The sequence below is a fragment of the Cnephaeus nilssonii genome (genome assembly GCF_951640355.1).
Source record: "Cnephaeus nilssonii genome assembly, chromosome: 20".
NCBI classification, from domain to species: Eukaryota; Metazoa; Chordata; class Mammalia; order Chiroptera; family Vespertilionidae; genus Cnephaeus; species Cnephaeus nilssonii.
This window is the reverse complement of record NC_137091.1, coordinates 36,738,318-36,758,983: the sequence shown is the minus strand read 5'-3', so window position 1 is coordinate 36,758,983 and position 20,666 is coordinate 36,738,318. Positions and strand designations below refer to the sequence as shown.

Sequence of the window (20,666 nt, the reverse complement as noted above, 5' to 3'; positions counted from 1 at the left end):
AACAGCAAAGAGAAAAAAGAACCCCAAAATATGAAGATAATATAAGGATCTCTGAGACAACTTCAAGCATCCCAACATTTGTATCATGGGTGTGCCAGAAGGAAAAGAGAGGGAGCAAGAAATTGAAAACCTATTTGAGGAAATAACAGAAAATTTCCCTTACCTGGTGAAAGAAATAGACATACAAGCCCAGGAAGCACATAGAATCCCAAACAAGATGAACCCAAAGAGGCCCACACCAAGACATATAATAATTAAAATGCCCAAGGTAAAAGACAAGAGAGAATCTTAAAAGTTGCAAGAGAAAAGCAATCAGTTACCTACAAGGGAGCACAACTGTCACGTGATTTCTCAACAGAAACTTTGCAGACCAGAGGGAATAGCAAGGAATATTCAAAGTGATGAAAAGCAAGGACTTATAACCAAGATTACTCTACCCTGCAAAGCTATCATTTAGAATTGAAGGTCAGATAAAGAGCCTCCCAGACAAGAAAAAACTAAAGGAGTTAATTACCACCAAACCAGTATTATATGAAATGTGAAAGGGTCTTCTTTAAGAAGAAAAATAAATAAAAAATATGAACTATAAAATGGCAATAAATACATATCTATCAACAATTGAATCTAAAAATAAACAAACAAGCAGATCAGAAACAGACTCATAGATACAGAGAACATTTTGACAGTTGCCAGATGGGAGGGGTATTGAGAGGATGGGTGAAAAAGGTGAAGGGATTCAGAAGTACAAATTAGTAATTATAGTGTAGCCATGGAGGTATAAAGTATAGCATAGAGAATATAGTCAATAATATTCTAATAACTATGTATTGTTTCAGATGGGGATGAGATATTTTGGGATGATCACTTAATAAGTTTTATAATATCAAATCACTATGATATACACCTGAAACTAATATAATATTGTTTGTCAATTGTAACTGAAAAAAATGATGTAAAAAAATAAGCAAGGCTAGAATGAGTTATAGAGTTTTTGTTTTTTAAGGATATATTGCATAAGCTCAACTGGCATGGCTCAGTGGTTGAGCATTGAGCTAAGAACCAGGAGGTCATGGTTCAATTTCTGGTCAGGACACATGCCTGGGTTGGGGGCTCAATCCCTAGTAGGGGGCATGCAGGAGGAGCCAATCAATGATTCTCTCTTATCATTGATGTTTCTATCTCTCTCTCTCTTTCCCTCTCCCTCTCTGAAATCAATAATAATAAAAAAAAGAATATATTACGTGAGACGGCAATTACATGAAGTGATCTGAACAAAGGTACATAAACTTGAAAAACACACACACTTTACATGGGTCCAAAGTTTCATTAATAAGATAACTAGATTCTCTAGAGCAAGGGTGGGGAACGTCCAGCCCATGTTAGTGGAAGGCCCATGAAATTATTTGGTCTGGCCCTGCCAAGGCATTTGGGGTGAGCTAATTAAATGTTTGACCAAATGTAGCAGGCTAATAGTTAAGTTGATAGTTTTGTATGGCCCTCCAATGATGTTATAAATATCCAAATGGCACTTGACAGAAAAACGGTTCCCCATGCCTGCTCTAGAGGATGAAGAGGTGGCTTTTCCCAGCTTACTCTATTCATAAGTCATTATTGTTCAATTTGCACTAAGCCTATGCTATAACTAGCTATCTTCAGATAAACACTCTTGCCTAGAAGGGGATTGCAATTCTGTTAATATTAGAGCTAGCAGGGGGAAGTTTTTAAAATAGTTTTTTAAATTTATTGATTTGAGAGAAAGAGAGAGAGAGAGAGAGAGAGAGAGAGAGAGAGAGAGAGAGAGGATATCCCAAGCTCAGAATTGTAAGGGCCACAGGAGAGTGAGAGGTTTGAGTGGTGCTTGGCAATGAAATCCCAGAAAGGTTTGGGAAGTTCCAGTAGGGCCATCGGGTGACACAGGAAGTTGGCCTGCGGAACCCATGCCCCACCATTGGCTCTATGGCCTCTGATCAACCCATAGGAGCACCCACCCCACCCCAGAGCTTAAGAACTTTCCTTCAACTGCATTTTGTTTCTTCTTTCTTTCTTTGTCCCCAAACATTAACCCAGCGACTCTCAGGCCTTGGTGTTCATCAGAAAGGCTTGGGGACCTGTTAATGACAGATTCTGGGATCTGTCTTCGGAGACCCTAAGTCCCTGGGACTTGGGGGGCTGGGGTGAGTGGGCAGGGATGACATTTTCACAGAGGGCCTAAGAGGATTCTGACACAGGTAGTCAGCACGCCCCCCACTTCAGAGTAGCACAGGGAGGATGCATGAGGTACAAGCGTCTGAGTCAGACCTCAGTTCAAATCTCAGGTCTACCTGCCCTGATGGTGGGGCCTCTTAGTGAGGGTATTGCCCTCTGAGTCTCAGTTCCCTTGTCTGATGCTGAGGTGATATTGCGGTGACAAGTCCTGCTTCCTAAGCATGGTCTGTATGATTCAGTGATGTAAATCCTGTAAAAGCTCGACACAGGTCCTGACCCACAGGCAGAGTCAAATCAACAGGACCTTGCCGTATTGTTGTTATTATTATTAATCATTAGTGTTGTTGCCCTGGTATCGTGTGACCCAGTCTCACATCCCCTGTGCCTCAGTTTTCCCACCTGGGAAGGAGGCTTCTGAAGGTCATGTCTGAATAGCTCAGCACAGGGGAGGCTGTATCCTCTGAAGATTAGCGGGGAAGAGAGGCACGGGGAGGGGGTAATAGTATCTTCCTCAGAGGTCCCAGGGGTCTAGGACAGAGGGTCTGCTAGTGATTCCACAGGAACCTTTGGTGAGGAGGGAGTCAGAGGCGGGGGACCATTATCTCCGCTGGCAAGCCCCACTGCCCAAACATGTCTCTTCTGAGTCAGCATGAGGGCACATATGTAATACCTTAATCAATAAAGAAATTAAAAAAAAAAAAGAGCAGCCTGTGCCGAAGACTGAGGCCACCCTGCCCTCTAGTGGCCAAATCCTTAGGTTCCAGCATTAGATGTGACCTAAGGTTGGGACTTCCTACATCACTATTTGGGTGACAGGAGGATCAGGCCAGAACAGGGACTTGCCCTGTGTCTGGAGAGGTAGCGGGTCAGGACTGAAAAAGACTCCTCTTAAATCTCCTCCAGGAAGCCCCTCCCTGGCACCCTAGGCTGGGCCAGGAGCCTCCCTGTCCCTCTAGGTTGGCTTCCCCCACTCTGGGCTATTGTTGTGTGGTGATGGGTCTGTTACCTCACTGGACCATGAGCTTAAGGCAGAACCCGGGTCAGGGAGCCATCAGAAATATCACTTCTGTGTTCTCAGCATGTCCACTCAGGGCTGGGGACCACAATACTCTACAAACCAGTGAATATGCCATTAACCTCTTCCCTTCTTTTTACTTTTTAACTCCAGACCATCTTCTGGGAAGGTTTCCTTACTACAGCCCCATCCCCACCCCTGCAGGTTGTTCTGGAGCCCATCTTACCCTCTCTCTCTGCTGGCTGCATGCCTCAGATCCGGACAGTGCAGAGAGACACAGAGCATAATGACTAATTGATTCATTTATTTAGTAAACAAATAATTTTTGAGCACCTACTATTTTTCAGGCCCTTTTCTAGGCACTGGGAGACAGCAGTGGATGGAGCAACAGTTCCTGCCCTCATAAGTGCTGATATTCTAATGAGTGGAGACAGACAATAAATGAAATAACTAAATAGGTCTATAACATGATAACAAACTATGATAAGCGTTGAAAGATAAATAAAGCATTTAAGAGGACAGAGAATTATGGAGGGTGCTATTTTAGTTGAGATTGTCTCTGAGGAAGTGACATCCTATATAATAAAAGGCTAATATGCAAATCAAATGACCGGTCGCTATGATGCGCACTGACCACCAGGGGGTAGACGCTCAATGCAGGATCTGCCCCCCTTGGTCAGTGCACTCCTACAGGGGGAGTGCTGCTCAGCCAGAAGCCAGGCTCAGGGCTGGAGAGGCAGTGGCAGGAGCCTCCCCAACCTCCGCTGCAGCACTAAGGAACCCTTGGGAGATGTCTGCCTGCCGGCTTAGGCCCACTCCCTGTGAGAGGGCATAGGCTGGGCTGAGGGACCCCCTGCCAGTGCACAAATGTCGTGCACTGGGCCTCTACTTTAATTAGAAATCTGAATAAAGAGAGGAATGAAGCCATGTAGGTATAACGGGGAGGAGCATTCTAGGAGAGGAAATAGCAGGTGCAAAGTTCCTGTGATGGAAGCAGGATTGGAATGTTCCAGGGACAGAGAGGATGCCAGTGTAGCTGAAGAAAAGTAAGTCAAGGGAAAGAAGAAAGGAGATGAGGTCCGAAATGTGATGGGGTCTAGGGAGGGGATCAAGAAAGGCTTTGAAGGCTTTGCACTTTATTCTAATTGTGAAAGAAGTCATTGGAGGTCTTAAGTCAGAGAGCAGTGTGATGCCATATGTTTTAGATGGTCTACTCTGACTGCTGTGGGGCTGTCCAGGGGGAGACAATGGTGGACAGGAGGCTGTGAAGAGAAAAAGTGTGGGTGGGCCCTGGATTTATTTTGTGAATGTAGAGATAACAGGATTTGCTGATGCCTTGATGTGTGTGTGTGTGTGTGTGTGTGTGTGTATGTGTGTGAAAAAGAAGAAGAGAGTCAAGGATGATTGCAATATATATATATATATATATATATATATATATATATATATATATAGAGAGAGAGAGAGAGAGAGAGAGAGAGAGAGAGAGAATATGCAAATTAGCTGGGATGCCATAACAGTCATGACCGGCTCAGGAGGAGGCTGCGCAGGCAGATGGGCCTGGAGCGGAGTACAACACACAGGGGTGCGCACCCCCGGCCACAGCAGCCGCAGTGTGACAGCCGCTGGGGCCAGGCTCGGAGCGGAGACACAACACACAGGAGAACCCACCCTCACTGGGAGACAGCGCACCAGCAGTCCCGCCTCTGCACATGAGCTGCAGAGGAAACACCTTTTCTGAAGGCTCGTTGGCTAAGCTCCCTGTACGCCACTCACAGTGCTCTTGGTAACTTGGGTAATAAGAATCCAAGAAGGTGATCTAGGGTTTTCCCACGTCACTCCTGGAGGAAAAAAATGAAGGTCCACTGCTGGAGGAGCTAAGAAATGTCACATCCTGCCCTACCTATTTGGCTCAGTGGATAGAGCCTCGGCCTGCGGACCACAGGGTCCAGGTTCAATTCTGATCAAGGGCATGTACCTAGGTTACAGGCTCCTCCCTGGCCGGGGCCCAGGTCAGGGTTCATGCAGGAGACAACCAATCGAAGTGTCCCTCTCACATTGATGTTTCTCTGTCTTTCCCTCTCTCTTCCATGCTCTCTAAAAATCAATGGAAAAATATCCTCAGGTGAGGGAAAGAAAGAAAGAAAGAAAGAAAGAAAGAAAGAAAGAAAGAAAGAAAGAAAGGTCATATCCTATGAAAGAGACATCTTGAAAATGCCTAAAGAAAGTCGTCATTTGTTCATGGTGAAGGGACTGGAGTCCGTGTTGATGAAAACACCTTGGTGGCTGCAGCAGCCGGCAGTGGCAGCAGCAGTGGGATGATGGGGGTGGCACTTTCACCTGATCATCTGCAAAGAGGGTGGGCCTAAGCCATCAGTAGGACATCCCCTGAGGGCTCTTGGACTGTGAGAGGGGGCCAGCTGGGCTGAGGGACCCCTCCCCCAGTGCACAAATTTCATGCACTGAGCCTCTAGTTCTATATAATAAAGACATAATATGCAAATTTACTGTCATGCCCTCACACAAGATGGTCACCCCATGTGGTCATAAGATGGCCACCACGAGATGGCTGGCAGGGGAGGGCGTTGTGGGTGATCAGGCCAGCAAGGGAGGGCAGTTAGGGGCAACCAGGCCAGCAGGGGAGGGCAGTTAGAGGCGACCAGGCTGGCAGGGGAGGGCAGTTGTGGGCGACCAGGCTGGCAGGGGAGGGCAGTTGGGGGTGGCTGGGCCTGCAGGGGAGGGCAGTTGGGGGTGACTGGGCCTGTAGGGGAGGGAGGGCAGTTGGGGGTGACCAGGCCAGCAGGGAATGGCAGTTGGGGGCAATTGGGCTGGCAAGGGAGCAGTTAGGCATTGATCAGGCTGGCAGGGGAGTGGTTAGGGGGTGATCAGGCTGGCAGGCAGAAGTGGTTAGGGGCAATCAGGCAGGCAGGCAGGCAGGCAGGTGAGCGGTTGGGAGCCAGTAGTCCTGGATTGTGAGAGGGATGTCCGACTCCCAGGTTAGGCCCGATCCCAGGAATCGGGCCTAACCCGGGAGTCGGACATCCCCCAAGGGGTCCCAGGTTGGAGAGGGTGCAGGCTGGGCTGAGGGGGACCCCCCCCCCACAGTGCATGAATTTCGTGCACCGGGCCTCTAGTTTTCTTTATAATGGCCTACAAGGCCCTACATGATCTGGGCCCTTGCTCTCTCCCCAAGCTTGTCTCCCCCCCACTCACACTGCTCCAGTTATACTAGCTTTCTTACTGATTATTGCACATGCCAAGCGTGTTCCCCTTCCCTGTACATTGCATGGCTGGCAATTTCTCAGGTCTCAGCTTAAATGTCACTTCCACAGAGAAGTCACCCCTTTCCTTATAGCACTTACCACTCTCTAAAATGATCTCATCCTTTGTTTTGTTTTTCTTTCTTTACTAGAAGGTCAGCTCCTTGAGGGCAGCGACTTGTTTGGTCCCTGCTGTATCCCCAGTGGTTAGGAGAGTGTTTGCACGTAGCAAACACTTAATAAAGGAACAAAGGCATTGATGAACCCCTGCCCCTTCACAGATTGGCTTACACAGAAGAGACACCCGGACAAGCAGGCACAGACAAGAATCCAGGACAGAGCCTGCGGTTGTCCACAGGCCCTGGGGAGACCCAGAAGCCAGGGGCACCTGCGGTCCCCCCCGCCCCCCCTCCCCGCGCAGTGCCTGGAGGATAGAGTCCTAGCTGGGAATGGAGCACCCCTGGGAGGAGGGAAGGATGCTCAGGGGCAAGCCCCGCCCTGCCCTGTATCCCCAGCGGCCAATGGGCGCCCGATCCTCCCGACGCCCCCTGGGACGTGTAGTCCGGCTAGGAGTGCTTTGGGGCCCCGCTGCGCGCCCCTAGACTCCACGTCCCGTCGTGCGCCCTGAGGCTCGGGGATTGGTCCAGCCCCGCCCCCAGCCCGCCCCACTCCGCTCGCGCCGCAGCCCCAAGAATGAATGAAATCGTAGCGCGCTGGGCGGCAGAGCGGGCGGCTCAGGCCGGGCTGGGCCCGCGCGCGGCGGCAGCGGCGCCCCGGGCCGGAGGCGGCCCTGCCGAGCGGGCCATGGCCACCGCCATTCAGAACCCGCTCAAGTCGTGAGTGTCCCTGCCGTCCACGTCCCTCCGTAACCCCCGCCCTTCCCCCGCCCTGGCTGGGGAGGGGGATGCAGTGCGCGGAGGGTAGTTGAATACCCCCCCACCCCCAGCGCACGCCCCATGCCCCCTGGGGGGTCCACTCCCCTGTGTCCCGTGGGATTGGGGTTGGGAGCTCCTCCAGGGTCGCGGGGGAGCCCCTTCTTTGTCGCTGTCAGTGAAGGAATGTGGCGCGGGCTGGGGGGTGGCGGAGGCCGTGTTCCCACCCCGAGTGGGGGTAGGGGCTTCCTTCTCCTCCTCCATCTCTCCTCCTCCTGGTCTCCGGGAGCGCCGGGCCTGCCCGGACGTGGGGCTGGGAGTCCGGACGCCCAAGTCCAGACCTCAGTCTCCAGGGTCCCCCTTCCCCCCCCCCTCATCAAAGCACCTTTCTCTCTTTTTCCCTCTTTCTCGGCCCACGCGACCGGGGGTGGGAGCTGAGGTTTCGGGGATTCCCGGTGAGATCCCTGTTGTCTCCCAGTTTACTCCTCGGGTCTCGGGGACCCAGAAGCCCCGATGCCTGGTCCGCCGGACCGTGGGAGTCCTCCCTTGCCCGCTCAGACACATCTAACTGGAGCCTCTCCCATCCTCTCGGGGACAGGAAGCCTCCGGAGCGGGCTCTGGGAGCGCCCTCCGTCTCCGAGAATTCCCTCCCTTTCCCCCTGTCCGAGTCCCTCTCCTTCCCTTAGCTTCCACTGGGCCCAGGGTCTGGGACCCAGGATGTCTGGGTTCGAGCCGAGCACCCGCCCATATCTCCCCTCGCCTCGATCTCTCCGCCTCTTTCCCTCGTCGGGACCCTGAACTCCAAGGTCCCAGCGCTCCCCACCCCCTTCCCCAGGCGGGGACCGCGTGCTCCGAGTGACAGGCGCGCCGCTGGCGCCCACCCTCCCCCGCGGGCCAGCGCGCGCTCCCCTCCCCCTCCCTCCGGGCTCGGGGAGAGGGCCGAGGGCGAGCGCCGCGGCGCCGCACTTGGGGGCCGGGGTTACCTCCCCCAACCTTCCCCCAACCCTTTGCGCCCCCCGCTGCCTTGACCTTGAGCACCTGTGCTGGGGGTGAGGAGAGGGGAGGGGCCCGGAGCGCTCCCCACCCTCAGGGCTGCGCCGGAGGTGTTAGACCTCAAGCCCCGGGTTGCTTCTCGTTTCTGGCGGAGAGAAGTTGGGAGAGACCGTGGGCGGAGGCTCACAGGCTCGCACCTACACGTGTGGCTCAGCGGTGTGCAAAAGCAGGCTTGGAGGGCGGGTGTGGGGCTTGGGTCAGTAGGAGATGTTGTGTGATGGGGACTCCTTTCAGCTTCCCTCTAAGTCTCACACACAGGTAGACGTCTCTCCCCTGAGGGATACCTTCCACCGGCTGGGACCGGATTCCTGTGTTTGGTGGATCTATAGGCAGACATCCAGGCCTCTTCACCCTGATCTGCTCAGACCTCTAGGATACGTGGGGCACCCCATTGCAGGGACCTGGAGGCCAGAGTCAGCATTTGGGTGGGGGTGCCAGCACCCTCCTTTGCTCTCACCTTCTGAGGACTGTGCAGGGGCGAAGGGAGGGCCCCCTGAAGTCAAATCTCCTTGGGAGTGAGCGGCTGGAGGGTGCAGCCCTCAGGAGTTCTGAGTTGCCTGCGTTCAAACCCAGCTCGAGCCATTAGTTCTCCCCTTCCCCAGCCTCAGTGTTACCTTCTGTGAACTGGGGAGTCGGCCGTTCTTATTACCTCAGGGGGCTGTTTGATCTTCGGAGAGCACTTAGCACAGAGCCCGAGACTGACTAAATGTAGTGACTACCAGTAGAGGTGTCAATATTGATTTCATTTGTGGTCCAGTTTCCCAAAGAGCAGTGGGGGACGAGTGGGGTGAGGGGATTGTTTGGGAGGGGAAAGAACTGGGAGAGGGGTCTGTGAAGGCGACAGGAGTAAGAAAAGGGTGGAAGACCCCTCTCTGAGTTTCCACCTGAGTCTGTAGGTCAAATGGTGCTGGCGGGCAGACAAGGGCCTCCGGGAGGAGGTGATGTGTCTGCACTAAGGCTAAATGGATACAGTTGATTTGAGAGTCCGGAATGGGGAAGGAGAAAACCTGGGTTTTTGAGGCTGGAGGTGTGGGGAGTGTTAGAGGGTGTGTTGGGGAGCTGTGAGGGTGGTGGCAGGTGAGAGAGGAAGGTGGCAAGGGCCACCCTCTGAGCTGAGCTGACAGGTCAGGGGGCAGGGCTTACGGGGGACATATGGACTGGCCACTGTAGGGGCCTGGAGGCCAGAGTGAGAGTGGGGCTGCCAGCATATCTTATTCTTCACCCTTGTCACACCTCTGGGCCAGATGTGAAGCAGGGACCCCCTCCCTCAAGGCCTTACCTGGAGCAGACGGGGAGAGTTTGCGGAAGGGGTTTAAGACTAGATGTGCGTGTGCATGTGTGTGTGTGTGTGTGTGTGTGTGTGTGTGTACGTGTGTGTGTGTGTGTGTGTGTGTACGTGTGTGTGTGTGTGTGTGTGTGTAGAAGTGACCATGGGATGGGAGGCCTGAGAGGGTCTCTCTCATCAGGGGGACCTGAGGGTATGAAGTAACAAAAGAGGTGAAGGCTAGTATGCCTCCTCTGTCTGCTGGAGAGCCCCCTAGTGGGTGTTTTCATCCCTGCGGAGGCTCGAACCTGAACACAAAGTTTGGACTCCGAGGGCTGTGGGTGTGTGCCTAGAGAGACTGTGTGTGACTAGGTGAGTCAGCTCGCGCTCTGGGGATCCCTTAGGATAGAGTCATTGTGAGAGACAGTGGGAAAGAGAAGGCAGTAAGGCCCACTTGGGGACACGGGCATCTGGGTGAGTGAATCCTTCCCTCAGTCACAACTTCAGACAGCCTCCAGGGGCCGGGGACATGTAACTCCCACCTCCCTGTGCCTCGGAGTCCTCATCTGGAAAATGGGGGTAATAATAGCATCACCCAGGAAGGTTATTACGAAGACTAAATTGTTAAGCCCTGTAAAGCACTGAGATCTATGTCCAGCACATAGTGGGTGCTCAGTATATTTGTCTCTTCATTCCAAAACATTTATTGAGCATTTACTATGTGCCAGGCATCATTCTTTCTAATGATGGTAATGATATTACCATTTTGCATCTTCGTACATATCAGATCCTTTTTGTGGGATGAATTTATTGAGCACCTCCTACCTGCCAGGTACCTTTTAAAACACTTCCCTTACAGTTACTCCTTTAATCCTCACAACGATTCCATGAGGCGCCACCCTGATGAGGAAACTGAGGCCCAGAAAGGTCACATCATTTGCCCAAGGTCACATGGCCACCAAGTGGCAGAGCCAGGATTTGAACCTAAGCGGTGTGGCTACAGTCCCTGACTAGCACCGCCACTGTTTGGCCTTCCAAGGGGTTGAACAGGTTGGGTGGGGTCACTGTGAGAGGGACAGCCTCGAGCGGGACCCAGTGGGACCGACCAGGTAGGCTTCTCTGGAGCCAGGAGGGACTAGGGAGTGGGGGTGGGGAGGGGGCGGTGTCGGTGAGCCTACGTCTGCGTGCGTGCGGGGATGTTGGTGGGACATTTGTGTGGGCACCTGTAGTGTCTCTGAGTCTCCTGGCACCGCAGTATGTGTAGTGTAAATGCATGTGAGTACATGTGGGGTGTGGGACTGGAGTGTGCGTAAGTCTACGTGGGAAGCGGTGAGTATACATGTGAATTTTTATGTAAATGGCCGTGTGTGCGTCCAGGTGTGCGTGTGCGTGTACGCCCGTGAGACCAGATGTGTGTGTGAGTGAGCGCGTGTGGGTGGCTGCGCGCTGCCTGGGCCCCACCTCTGCACCCCCTTTCCCCGCGGGATCCCGCCAGCCCCCAGGCCGGGACTACGACTCCCAGCATGGCAGGGGCGGGCCCGCCCCGCCGCCCTGATTGGCTGTAGCCCCCGTACTCCCGCCCCCCCGGGAATGAATGGATGGGCGGCCTCCGCGCCTGCCCGCCCGTGCGCTGGGAGGACCGACCCGCGGGGACCTGCTGGGGGCAGGACCCGGGGAGCAAGATGGCCACGGTCATCCCCGGCCCCCTGAGGTGATGCGGGCCGGCGGGAGGTGGGGAGGGCGCGCGGGCGGGTCTGCAGGGCGTGTGTGTGTATGTGTATGTGTGTGTGTGTGTGTGTGTGTGTGTGTGTGTGTCGACTGGGGGTGGGGCCGATGGGGTGTCTGGGGGCTGTCACCGTGGCCCGGCTGCGTCGGGGTGCGAGTGTGTGCCTGGGTTTCTGGGGTCGACGCAATGCTCCTGGAAAAGCGGAGGGTGTGGAGCCCTCCTCGGGGCAGGGTCATGTCCCCCCTGCGACCCCCGAGTCGGGGAGAGGATAAAATGGCTGTGGGGTGCGGGGACCCTGGTAAACTTGAGTGAAGCCCGCACCACCTTTGTCTTGGGATGTGGAGTGTGTGTCACTTGTTTGTGTTCTGTTTTTTTCGGGGGATATGTGTGTTTCATTGGGTCTGAGTGTGTGTACATTTCCTTTGAAACTGTGCATCATTTGTGTTCCGAGTCTTTGGATATGTAGGTGTGCATGTGTCTCTGTGTAAATTTTTGTGTGAATATGGGTAGATATATCCATGTTGTGTATGTGTGTGTCTTTGTGTTGAATATGTTATTTTGTTTTTGCTTTGTTAATCCTCACCTGAAGGTATTTTTTCCCCATTGCTTTTCATAGAGAGGGAGGGAAGTGGAGAGAGAAAGGGGGGGGGGGGGGAGAGAGAGAGAGAGAGAGAGAGAGAGAGAGAGAGAGAGAGAGAGAGAGAGAGAGAGAGAGAGAGAAACATTGATGCGAGAGAAACACATCTACTGTCCCACATGTACATGTGCCGGGACCTGGGCGGGGAGCAACGGAAGGGAGCGACTGGGGGGCCGGGAGCAAGTGAACCTGCAACCCAGGCACTTGCCCTTGCCCCAGAATCAAACCCCGGGGGGCCCTTCAGTGTGTGTATGTGATTTGTTTGTGTTGTGTCTCTGGTCATGTGTGTAAGTGCATATGGGTAGTTTGCTTTAACATTCCTTCTTTCAACATTTGTGTGTGTGTTTGGATGCTTGAGTTTGTGTGTATGTGTGCTATGGTGTGTCTGATCTGTCTGGTTTGCATGTTGTGTGTCTTTGTGTGGGTGATTTATGTTGTGTGTCTTTGGATATGTGATGCATACTTGTGCATGGATACTAGTATATGTGTGATCTGTCTGCTTCTACACTGTGACTTGGGATGTTTGTGTTTCAGTAGATATGTGTATGTGCACACATGTGAGATTTGTGTTGCTCCTTTGTGTCTTAGGATGTCTCTCTTTGTGTGTGAATTGGTGTGACTATGTGCGATTTTTTTTATGTTGTGTGTTTGGATATGTGCACATATGAATGGGGCCCGGTGTATTTTTGTTTGTTTCTGTATCGTGTATATCTACTTGGCTAGAGGCCTGCTTGAGTCCCAGGCGGGGGGCTCCTGAGTCCAGGAGCCACAGGAGGGGAGAGGTGAGGTTGGAGGATTCTGCCCCCCCCCCTTCTGGACGGGAGGGCTGGGGGAGGGATGCTGGCGACCTGGCGCTCCTGCCCTTGCTGACAGCCGCCTGCTGGCCTGCTCACTGCCCCTCACAGTCTAGGCGAGGACTTCTACCGCGAGGCCATCGAGCACTGTCGCAGCTACAACGCGCGCCTGTGTGCCGAGCGCAGCCTGCGCCTGCCCTTCCTGGACTCTCAGACCGGAGTGGCCCAGAACAACTGCTACATCTGGATGGAGAAGACCCACCGTGGGCCAGGTACCCGCCGGGAGGGTGGGGAGGGTTGGGCAGGGGCGGGGCGGGGTGGCCGCCGTGAAACCCGAGGTCTCACCTCCCATTTCACTCCAGGTTTGGCTCCAGGACAGATCTACACGTACCCCGCTCGCTGCTGGAGAAAGAAACGGAGACTCAACATCCTGGAGGACCCCAGACTCCGGCCCTGCGAGTACAAGATCGGTGGGTGCAGCTGTCTGTGCCTGAGGTGGCCTCCGTGTGCTCCCCTGCACCGCTCAGTGTGTGGCATGCCAGCGGGTGTCCGAGCCTTCACCTCTTCTCCCTTCTGGCCAGTGTCTGCGTGGCTGGCCGTGTGTCTGTCTGTGTGTGCCTGGGTACAGTCCACAGATTCTCCAGTTTCCCCTGAGTGACTGAGCTTCAGGTGGTATCTTCCATGTGGGCCCAGGTGTAGCTGAGAGCAGAGTGGTGTCTGTTATGTGTGTCTCGGTGTATCCGGCCTCTGTATATCTTCCCTGGTGAGCTGGGATGTATCAGAATGTCTGGCTCTGTTTTTTCTTGTGGGTGCCTGAATCTGTCTGGGTGCATCAGAGTGTCTGATTGTAACTCTTGCCTTTGTAGTGGAGTGTATCTAAGTGTCTTGAGTCTCTTTCCAGGTGTTCCCAAGTGTATTAGAAAGTTGATTTCCGTGTGTGTGTGTGTGTGTGTGTGTGTGTGTGTGTGTGTGATATCAGGGCCTGGCTGCCTTTTCCGTTGAGTGCCCAGATGCTTGGAATGCCTCTCTTCCCTTAGTACCTCGTGTATTAGGTATGTTTCTGCCCATGTGTGTTGGTCCACCAGAGTGTCTGGCCTTATCACCTAAATGTGTCTAATACTATCAGGGTCACTGGCTGTTTCTTTTCCCTGTCCAGGTGTATCAAGGATCTGTTTGGGTCCAGGTATATTAGGCCCAGGTGTCTAGCTGGCTGTATCTTCCTGGGTGCGTCTGACTGCCTCAGAGGGACTGTCTGTATTGTCTATGTGTGTCCATCTGAGTGATTCTCCCTAGCTGTGTCTGTATCCCCATGTGTGGCCAGGTGTAGAATTGGGTCTGCCCGTGTCTGCCCCATGTGGGTCTGGCTATGTCTGATGGTCTAACAATCTCTTTCTAAGTGTCTCTGGGTGTATCCAAGGGTCTGCATGTATCTCCTCCACGTGCCTAGGTACATCTGAGTGTCTGGGTATATCTCTTCCTTTGTCTGACTGTCTCAAATGATCTGTATCTCCCCTGTGCATGCCCATGTGTATCCTCTTTGACTATCTGTATCTTTCCGTATTTGTCCAGGTGTAAGTGAGGGTCTGGCTGGGGTCTCCTCCTGAGTGTGTCTGAGAGATTCTGAGGGTCGGGCTGTGTCTTCTCCAGGGTCTGAGCGTCCTTCTCAGTAGGTGTAGTTGAGTCTTCAAATTGGCTGCTGCTTGAGAGTGGGAAAGCCTCTTCTCTCCCTCAGTGCACATGGTTCCCCCACCTGGGCAGTTTGAGGAAGCCTCCAGGGACAACTTCCCACTTGACCCCCCCTCCCCATGGCCTTGTCCCCAGACTGTGAGGCACCCCTGAAGAAGGAGGGCGGCCTTCCCGAAGGGCCGGTCCTTGAGGCTCTCCTGTGTGCTGAGACAGGGGAGAAGAAGATTGAGCTGAAGGAGGAAGAGGCCATTATGGACTGCCAGGTAGGACCAACCTCAGGGTCCCAAGCTCTCCTGCCCTGGCATATCCCGTTCTTGCTCTGAAACCTCCCCTGGCTCCCTAGGGCCTCTGGCATCTCAAGTCTTTGTCTTCCAACACCATTCCCTTTGGAAGGTCTCCTGACTTGCCCTGCCACCCCAATCTCCAGCTCTGCACAGAACCCCCCAAAACAAAACAGTGCTCCCCATTTTCTTGACTCCAGTCTCCCTTCTTCTGGTGCTCAGAAACAGCAGTTGCTGGAGTTTCCGCATGATCTCGAGGTGGAAGACTTGGAGGATGATATTCCCAGGAGGAAAAACAGGGCCAAAGGAAAGGTATCTCCCCATCACCCATCCCTTCACAGCAGACCCCATGTACTAAGCAGACGTAGTGATCAGACCTGCCCCGATTTGGCCTCATGTAACCCTCAGAACAGCGTGGGGGGTTGGCGTGGAGAGAGGATCTTATGCCCATCTCACAGATGAGGAGGCTGAGGCTTGGCTACATTAAACCATCTGCAAACCAGAGATTGTAAGGTAGACTAGAACTGTCTTCATACCTGAGCTATGGATAGAGAGGAAACAACCCCGGGGAAGTTGAATTGGCCCACTGTAAGGAAGTGGCAGAGCTGCGATTCAACTTCCAGGCCCAAATGATGAGAACTCTTTCGGTTGCCTCCCTTTCTTGGCCCCTCACTCCTGCTCTTCCCCCAGGCATATGGCATCGGGGGTCTCCGGAAACGTCAGGACACCGCTTCCCTGGAGGACCGAGACAAGCCGTATGTCTGTGATAGTGAGTCCTTCTGAAGAGAGGGAAAGAGAGCAAGAGGGGCCCAGTGACCTGCCCCCTCCTGGTCACCTCCTCCTGTTCAGGACCCTGGTGGGAGGATGCTCAGGCCTCTGGCAGAGGGGGAGGTGTGACCCCAGAGGCCAGAATGGAGGTGGCAGGGGCTGGGAGGGCTGACCGGCCCTCCATGCTCACTCTGCTCTCCAGTCTGTGGGAAACGGTATAAGAACCGGCCAGGGCTCAGCTACCACTACACCCACACCCACCTGGCTGAGGAGGAGGGGGAGGAGAACACCGAGCGCCACGCCCTGCCCTTCCACCGGAAAAACAACCATAAACGTGAGCAGGCAGGCGGGCTCTGGGCTGGTGAGGGGCCTTGGGAATGGGGGCTAGGAGCCTGGGAGGGAGGGGGCACATCAGACATTTCTGGAAAATCTCCAGCTCCGCCGTCCCCTCCCCCCACGGATCGTGGGGAAGCTGGCTCTGGGGTTGCCATGGCAACCAACCATCTCTCTCTCTCTCTCTCTCTCTCTCGCTCTCTCCTCTCTCTCTCTCCCTCTCTCCCGGCTGTAATATTTCTGGGTCTGATTTATTGTTTCAATTAGAGCTTGGGGAGGGGGGTGATAGATGACTCCCCTCCGCCCCTGCCTCCCTTTCTCCCTTCTCTGCTAAGCTTTGGCGGAGGCGCAGGGTCTGTGGCCTAGGAGTCCTTGGACCACCCATGCCAATTCCATGCCAACCCGGCCAGCTGGAGGATGGGGGAGGGCCTGGAGGGAGGTTCTGTCCGCCGAGAAGCCATCTTCCCACCCATCCCTTGGTGGGAGAGGACAGTCTCTTTTTCTACCCCCACGGCACACCCAGGCGTCTCTGTGTTCACAGTTTTCCTTGGGAATGTTTTCATACCAGATCTTGGCCAGTAGTATCTACCCAATGTTTGATCTGGTTGGGGGTGGTTGTCTGATCGAAGTGATTGCATGGGGAAGCAGCGGCCTCTACCTGAAGCTGTATTGGTCAGTTTTTAACGTCATAAAAAGGACATGCCACTTGACAACAAAGAAATGGGAGGGGGATCCTGATGAGAATCATTTGGGTCCCCAAAGTCTCTTTTGCTACTGGCCACAGCTTGGGGTAGTACTCTCTCTTCCCACCTCCCCCAAGCCCGGACCTAGGGTCCCTCCCTGGAGCTGAGGCTGGGGACAGGGTGGAGCCTTGCCTGTGGTGAGAGTCCCTCTCTCTGTCCCCTCCCCCTCCCAGAGTTTTACAAAGAATTGGCCTGGGTCCCTGAGGCACAGAGGAAACACACAGGTAGGGACGCCTCCCCCTCCCCCGACTTCTGCAGCAGCCTGTGACTGGGGGCCCCTGCCTGCCCACAGCAACCCCACCTGCTGTCTTTCAGCCAAGAAGGGGCCCGACGGTACCGTCATCCCCAACGGCTACTGTGACTTCTGTCTGGGTGGCTCCAAGAAGACAGGGTGTCCCGAGGACCTCATCTCCTGTGCCGACTGTGGGCGATCAGGTGACACCCCCACTGAGGTTTCTGGGAGCCAGGGTGGAGAGAGGACTCCAGGAGTCCAGGTCTGGAGGATGGGAGGCAGAGGAATGAGGACTGGGGCGGGGGGAAGAGGGGAGAGGACCCAGAGTGTCCCATGGCACTGAGAACCAGAATCCGTGGGGTTGACTCAATTGCTGAGGATTGTGGGAAACTGAGTGGGATCGGGGAGGCTCTGGGAATAATGGGATGTGGTTGTCTCGGCATTGCCGGTAGTGATGTGCTTATCCTGGTGGGGAGTAGTGAGAGCTGGTTGCCAAGGCATTGTGGGTAGTGGGCTGTGATAAGTGAGTAATGGATTGCCACCACCTGGGTCCTGTGGGTAACAGAGGGTGCCATGGAATTGTGGTGAATGGATGTGGTTTCTCATGGTGGACTTGTGGGTGACAGACAGTGGTTGCCGCAGCCCAGTGGTTAATGAATTGTGGTTGTCATGGTATTGTGGGTAGTGTAATATGGTTGTCATGGCAACTGGGTGTGGTAGAATGTAGTTGTGGCACTTGGGGACTAGCCGATTGGCACTGCACAGTATTGCTATTAACAGTTTGATCGCTGGGGCATCCTATGTAACAGGCTTGGGTTGCAAGGAACTCCGGGGTGCCCCCCGACTGTGGATGGTGGTTGCCATGGTATTGTGGCTGGGAGAATGTGGTTGCTACGTTATGTGGTTCCCTCCGCACAGTAGTTCACAGAGTGTAGCTGCCCAGTGTTGTGGGTGGTAGGAAGTGGTTGCCACAGCACTGTGGGTAATGGAATGCGGTTGCCATGGTGGCTGGGTAGGAGACCGGTGGCCAGTCGTGCCGCTTGCAGTAGGCTGCCGTGCACCTTGGGCAGGGTGGGGTTAGGCTATGGACCACAGAAACTCATCATTATGAGCCAGGGGTAAGGGCTGAGTCATTTCTTCCCCCGCGTCTGTAGTCACCAGGGACATGATGACCCCTAACCACATCCCTGCCCCTCGGCCCCCAGGACACCCCTCGTGTTTACAGTTCACGGTGAACATGACGGCAGCCGTTCGGACCTACCGCTGGCAGTGCATCGAGTGCAAGTCCTGCAGCCTGTGTGGCACCTCGGAGAACGATGTGAGTGCCCCCCCGGCCCCCCGGACATAGCCCCATTGGCCGCCCCACCTGGCACCTCCGCCTTGGCCGGTTGGGCCTAAAGCCTTTTCCTGGAGCCCTCTCCCTGCTGACCACTAGTAACCTGTATTTTCATTATTGTTAGTGGCCATTCATTGAGCCCAGTACGTAATACTTTTCATCTTTCTGACTCCTCCCAGCACCCTCTGAGGCAGGTGCCTGTGTTCCCACCTCACAGCGAGGGGAATAACTTGCCCAAGGTCAGGCAGCTAGGGAGATGGATTAGCTGGGGCCTGAACCCATGTCCACTCTTTTGGGAGCTGGTATCGGGCCATCTCAGTGGAAGCCCGCACTACAGATTGCCAACTTACAGTGCTCAGGGGTGTTTTGCTCAGCCAAGCAGGGTTTTGCAAAGATTCCATGGTCCAGACTTCTGGGAGCCGCCCCTCCCTCCCTCCCTCCCTCCCTCCCTCCCTCCCTCCCTCCCTCCCTCCCTCCCTCCCTCCCTCCCTCCCTCCCTTCCTTTTTATTGATGTCAGAGAAGAGAGAGGGAGAGAGATAGAAATATCAATGATGAGAGAGAATCATTGATTGGCTGCCTTCTACATGCCCCCCGTTGTTGGGGATTGAGCCTGTAACCCAGACACGTGCCCTTGACTGGAATCGAACCCGGGACCTTTCAGTCCGCAGGCCCATGCTCTATCCACTGAGCCAAACCAGCTAGGGCGGGAGTCCTTTCGGAAGGGCCCACCTCCCCCAGTCCCTGTGACTAGCCCCTGCCCCAGCCCCCCACCCCGATCTCTAGTGCCTGTGCTCCCAGGGTGCCAACCGGGTGGGTCTCCCCCCCAGGACCAGCTGCTGTTCTGTGATGACTGTGATCGGGGTTACCACATGTACTGCCTGAGCCCTCCCATGGCGGAGCCCCCGGAAGGTGAGAGCAGAGGTGGGCATGACCCTGGGGTGGGTGGGCTAGAACGTTGTCTTCTTGCTGGTGAGGACCCTGCCCTCTGGATAGGAGGGGCTGCGCAGCCCTCTCTGGACCTGGGCCTAACTCCCTGTCCTCTGGCCATTCCACAGGGAGCTGGAGTTGCCACCTGTGTCTTCGGCACCTGAAGGAGAAGGCCTCTGCCTACATCACTCTCACCTAGGCCTGGCTCTGGCTCACCTGGACCTCTGGGGTGGTGCTTGCCCATCTGCCTCTCAGAGCTCTTCTCCTCTCTCCTCATCCTTAATGCGCCACAGCGGGAAGGGGCGCTGGGAGCCGGAGAGGGGGCTGGGCCGCCCCCTTCCCGCTGTGCAAGTGGAATGTTTGCCCTGGGGTTGGTGGGCCCAGCAGGGCTCCCCTCTCTTCCTCCCTCCTTCCCCATCCCTTGGCAAATGGGCGCCAGGGGCTTCTGCTCCCCTCAAAGCCATACCCCGCCTCTGGGCGGGCATGAGGGGTGGTGGATGCCAGCCCAGGGCCTGGACCCAGCCTTTTTCTAAAGAAAAAAGCAAAAAGTTAAAAAAAAAAGAAAAGAAAAAAGAAATTAATATATACAGAGTCCTATAAGGCCTGGCTGGGCGAGGGGGCACTGCTGAGTGAGTCCACAGGGCACCAGTCTCTATCAGTTTCCTGCCTGGCAACCCCTCCCCCCAGTTTTGGAGCTGCAACAACCCCACCTCCCCTCCCCAGGTGGGCACCATTCCCCACTCTTGCCCAGGGCAGATGGGGGTGATGCCCACCCCTTACCCCCTCTTGGTGCCCACTGTGGATCCTGCATGATGTTGAACTGTGGCTTTGAAATCTGTTCCTGCCCCTTCCTGAGAGCCCCGCCCTGTCTGCCACCACCACCAGTGTTACTGGTGGGGCAGGCGGGTCCCTGCCCAGCGCCTGCTGGGATGAGAAGCACAGACTCTGCCATGGACTAGTTTTTCCTCCTCCCCTGCCCCGATCCCCACCGGCCTGGCCCGGCTACCCCTGCCCCCTTACTGGCCATATTGAGGGTAGCAAGGGGGAGTGGTTATTTCTTGTGGTTGTGTATGTTTATTGTTCGGGTTAAAAAAAAGGGAAATTGAGATTGCAAGTGGATGAGGTTGTGGATTTTGGGGGCCTCCCCCAATCCAGGCATGCCCCCTCCCCCCTTGTAAATGAGTCTCCTTTATTGCCTGCCTCTGCTGTGAATTAACTTGTTCTGTGTATTAAACTGGGCCTGACCCCTCTGCCACGACTACCTCCTTCTCCAGGCTGGTTTGGGGCGTCACCAAGAAGGGGAGCTGGGGCCTCATTTGGGAGAGAAGAAACAGAGGCTAACAGCTGGAGCTGGCTCCTACCTCCAGCTCCCTCCTGTACCCCGCCTTTCTCTGGCTTTGTCCCACCTCCTCACTGCCTTGGCAGAAGGAAGAGGGGGGATGGGGTGGAGGGGGCTCCCGCCCAGCCAGCTGTGGTTGTCCTGGCAACAGACTACTGCAGCTGCAGCAGAAAGCTGAGAGGAGGAAGGCGGGG

At 54.6% G+C, this 20,666-nt stretch overlaps 1 protein-coding gene across 2 annotated transcripts; it reads left to right on the top strand.

The window, feature by feature from the left end:
- Positions 1-7,169: 7,169 nt before the first annotated feature.
- On the top strand, positions 7,170-20,455 carry DPF1 (double PHD fingers 1). Of its 2 annotated transcripts, XM_079799330.1 has the most exons (12): positions 7,170-7,316; positions 12,938-13,098; positions 13,189-13,296; positions 14,648-14,775; positions 15,016-15,105; positions 15,484-15,562; positions 15,764-15,895; positions 16,811-16,861; positions 16,953-17,072; positions 18,075-18,187; positions 19,034-19,115; positions 19,262-20,455. In XM_079799330.1, exons 1-12 carry the CDS (start codon positions 7,174-7,176, stop codon positions 19,330-19,332), a joined length of 1,278 nt encoding a protein of 425 aa, XP_079655456.1. In that variant the 5' UTR covers positions 7,170-7,173; the 3' UTR covers positions 19,333-20,455. The 2 variants fall into 2 exon arrangements, with proteins under 2 accessions (XP_079655456.1, XP_079655455.1); XM_079799329.1 differs by lacking the exon at positions 16,811-16,861 and having other exon boundaries at positions 7,188-7,316.
- Positions 20,456-20,666: the final 211 nt, after the last annotated feature.

What these genes read in the sequence shown, in the direction of transcription:
- DPF1 (XM_079799330.1), top strand. Translation starts at nt 7,174, where the DNA reads ATGAATGAAATCGTAGCGCGCTGGGCGGCAGAGCGGGCGGCTCAGGCC. An exon ending in GAAGACCCACCGTGGGCCAG is followed by an intron (nt 13,099 to 13,188) that starts GTACCCGCCGGG and finishes ATTTCACTCCAG; the next exon opens with GTTTGGCTCCAGGACAGATC. An exon ending in AGGCCATTATGGACTGCCAG is followed by an intron (nt 14,776 to 15,015) that starts GTAGGACCAACC and finishes TCTGGTGCTCAG; the next exon opens with AAACAGCAGTTGCTGGAGTT.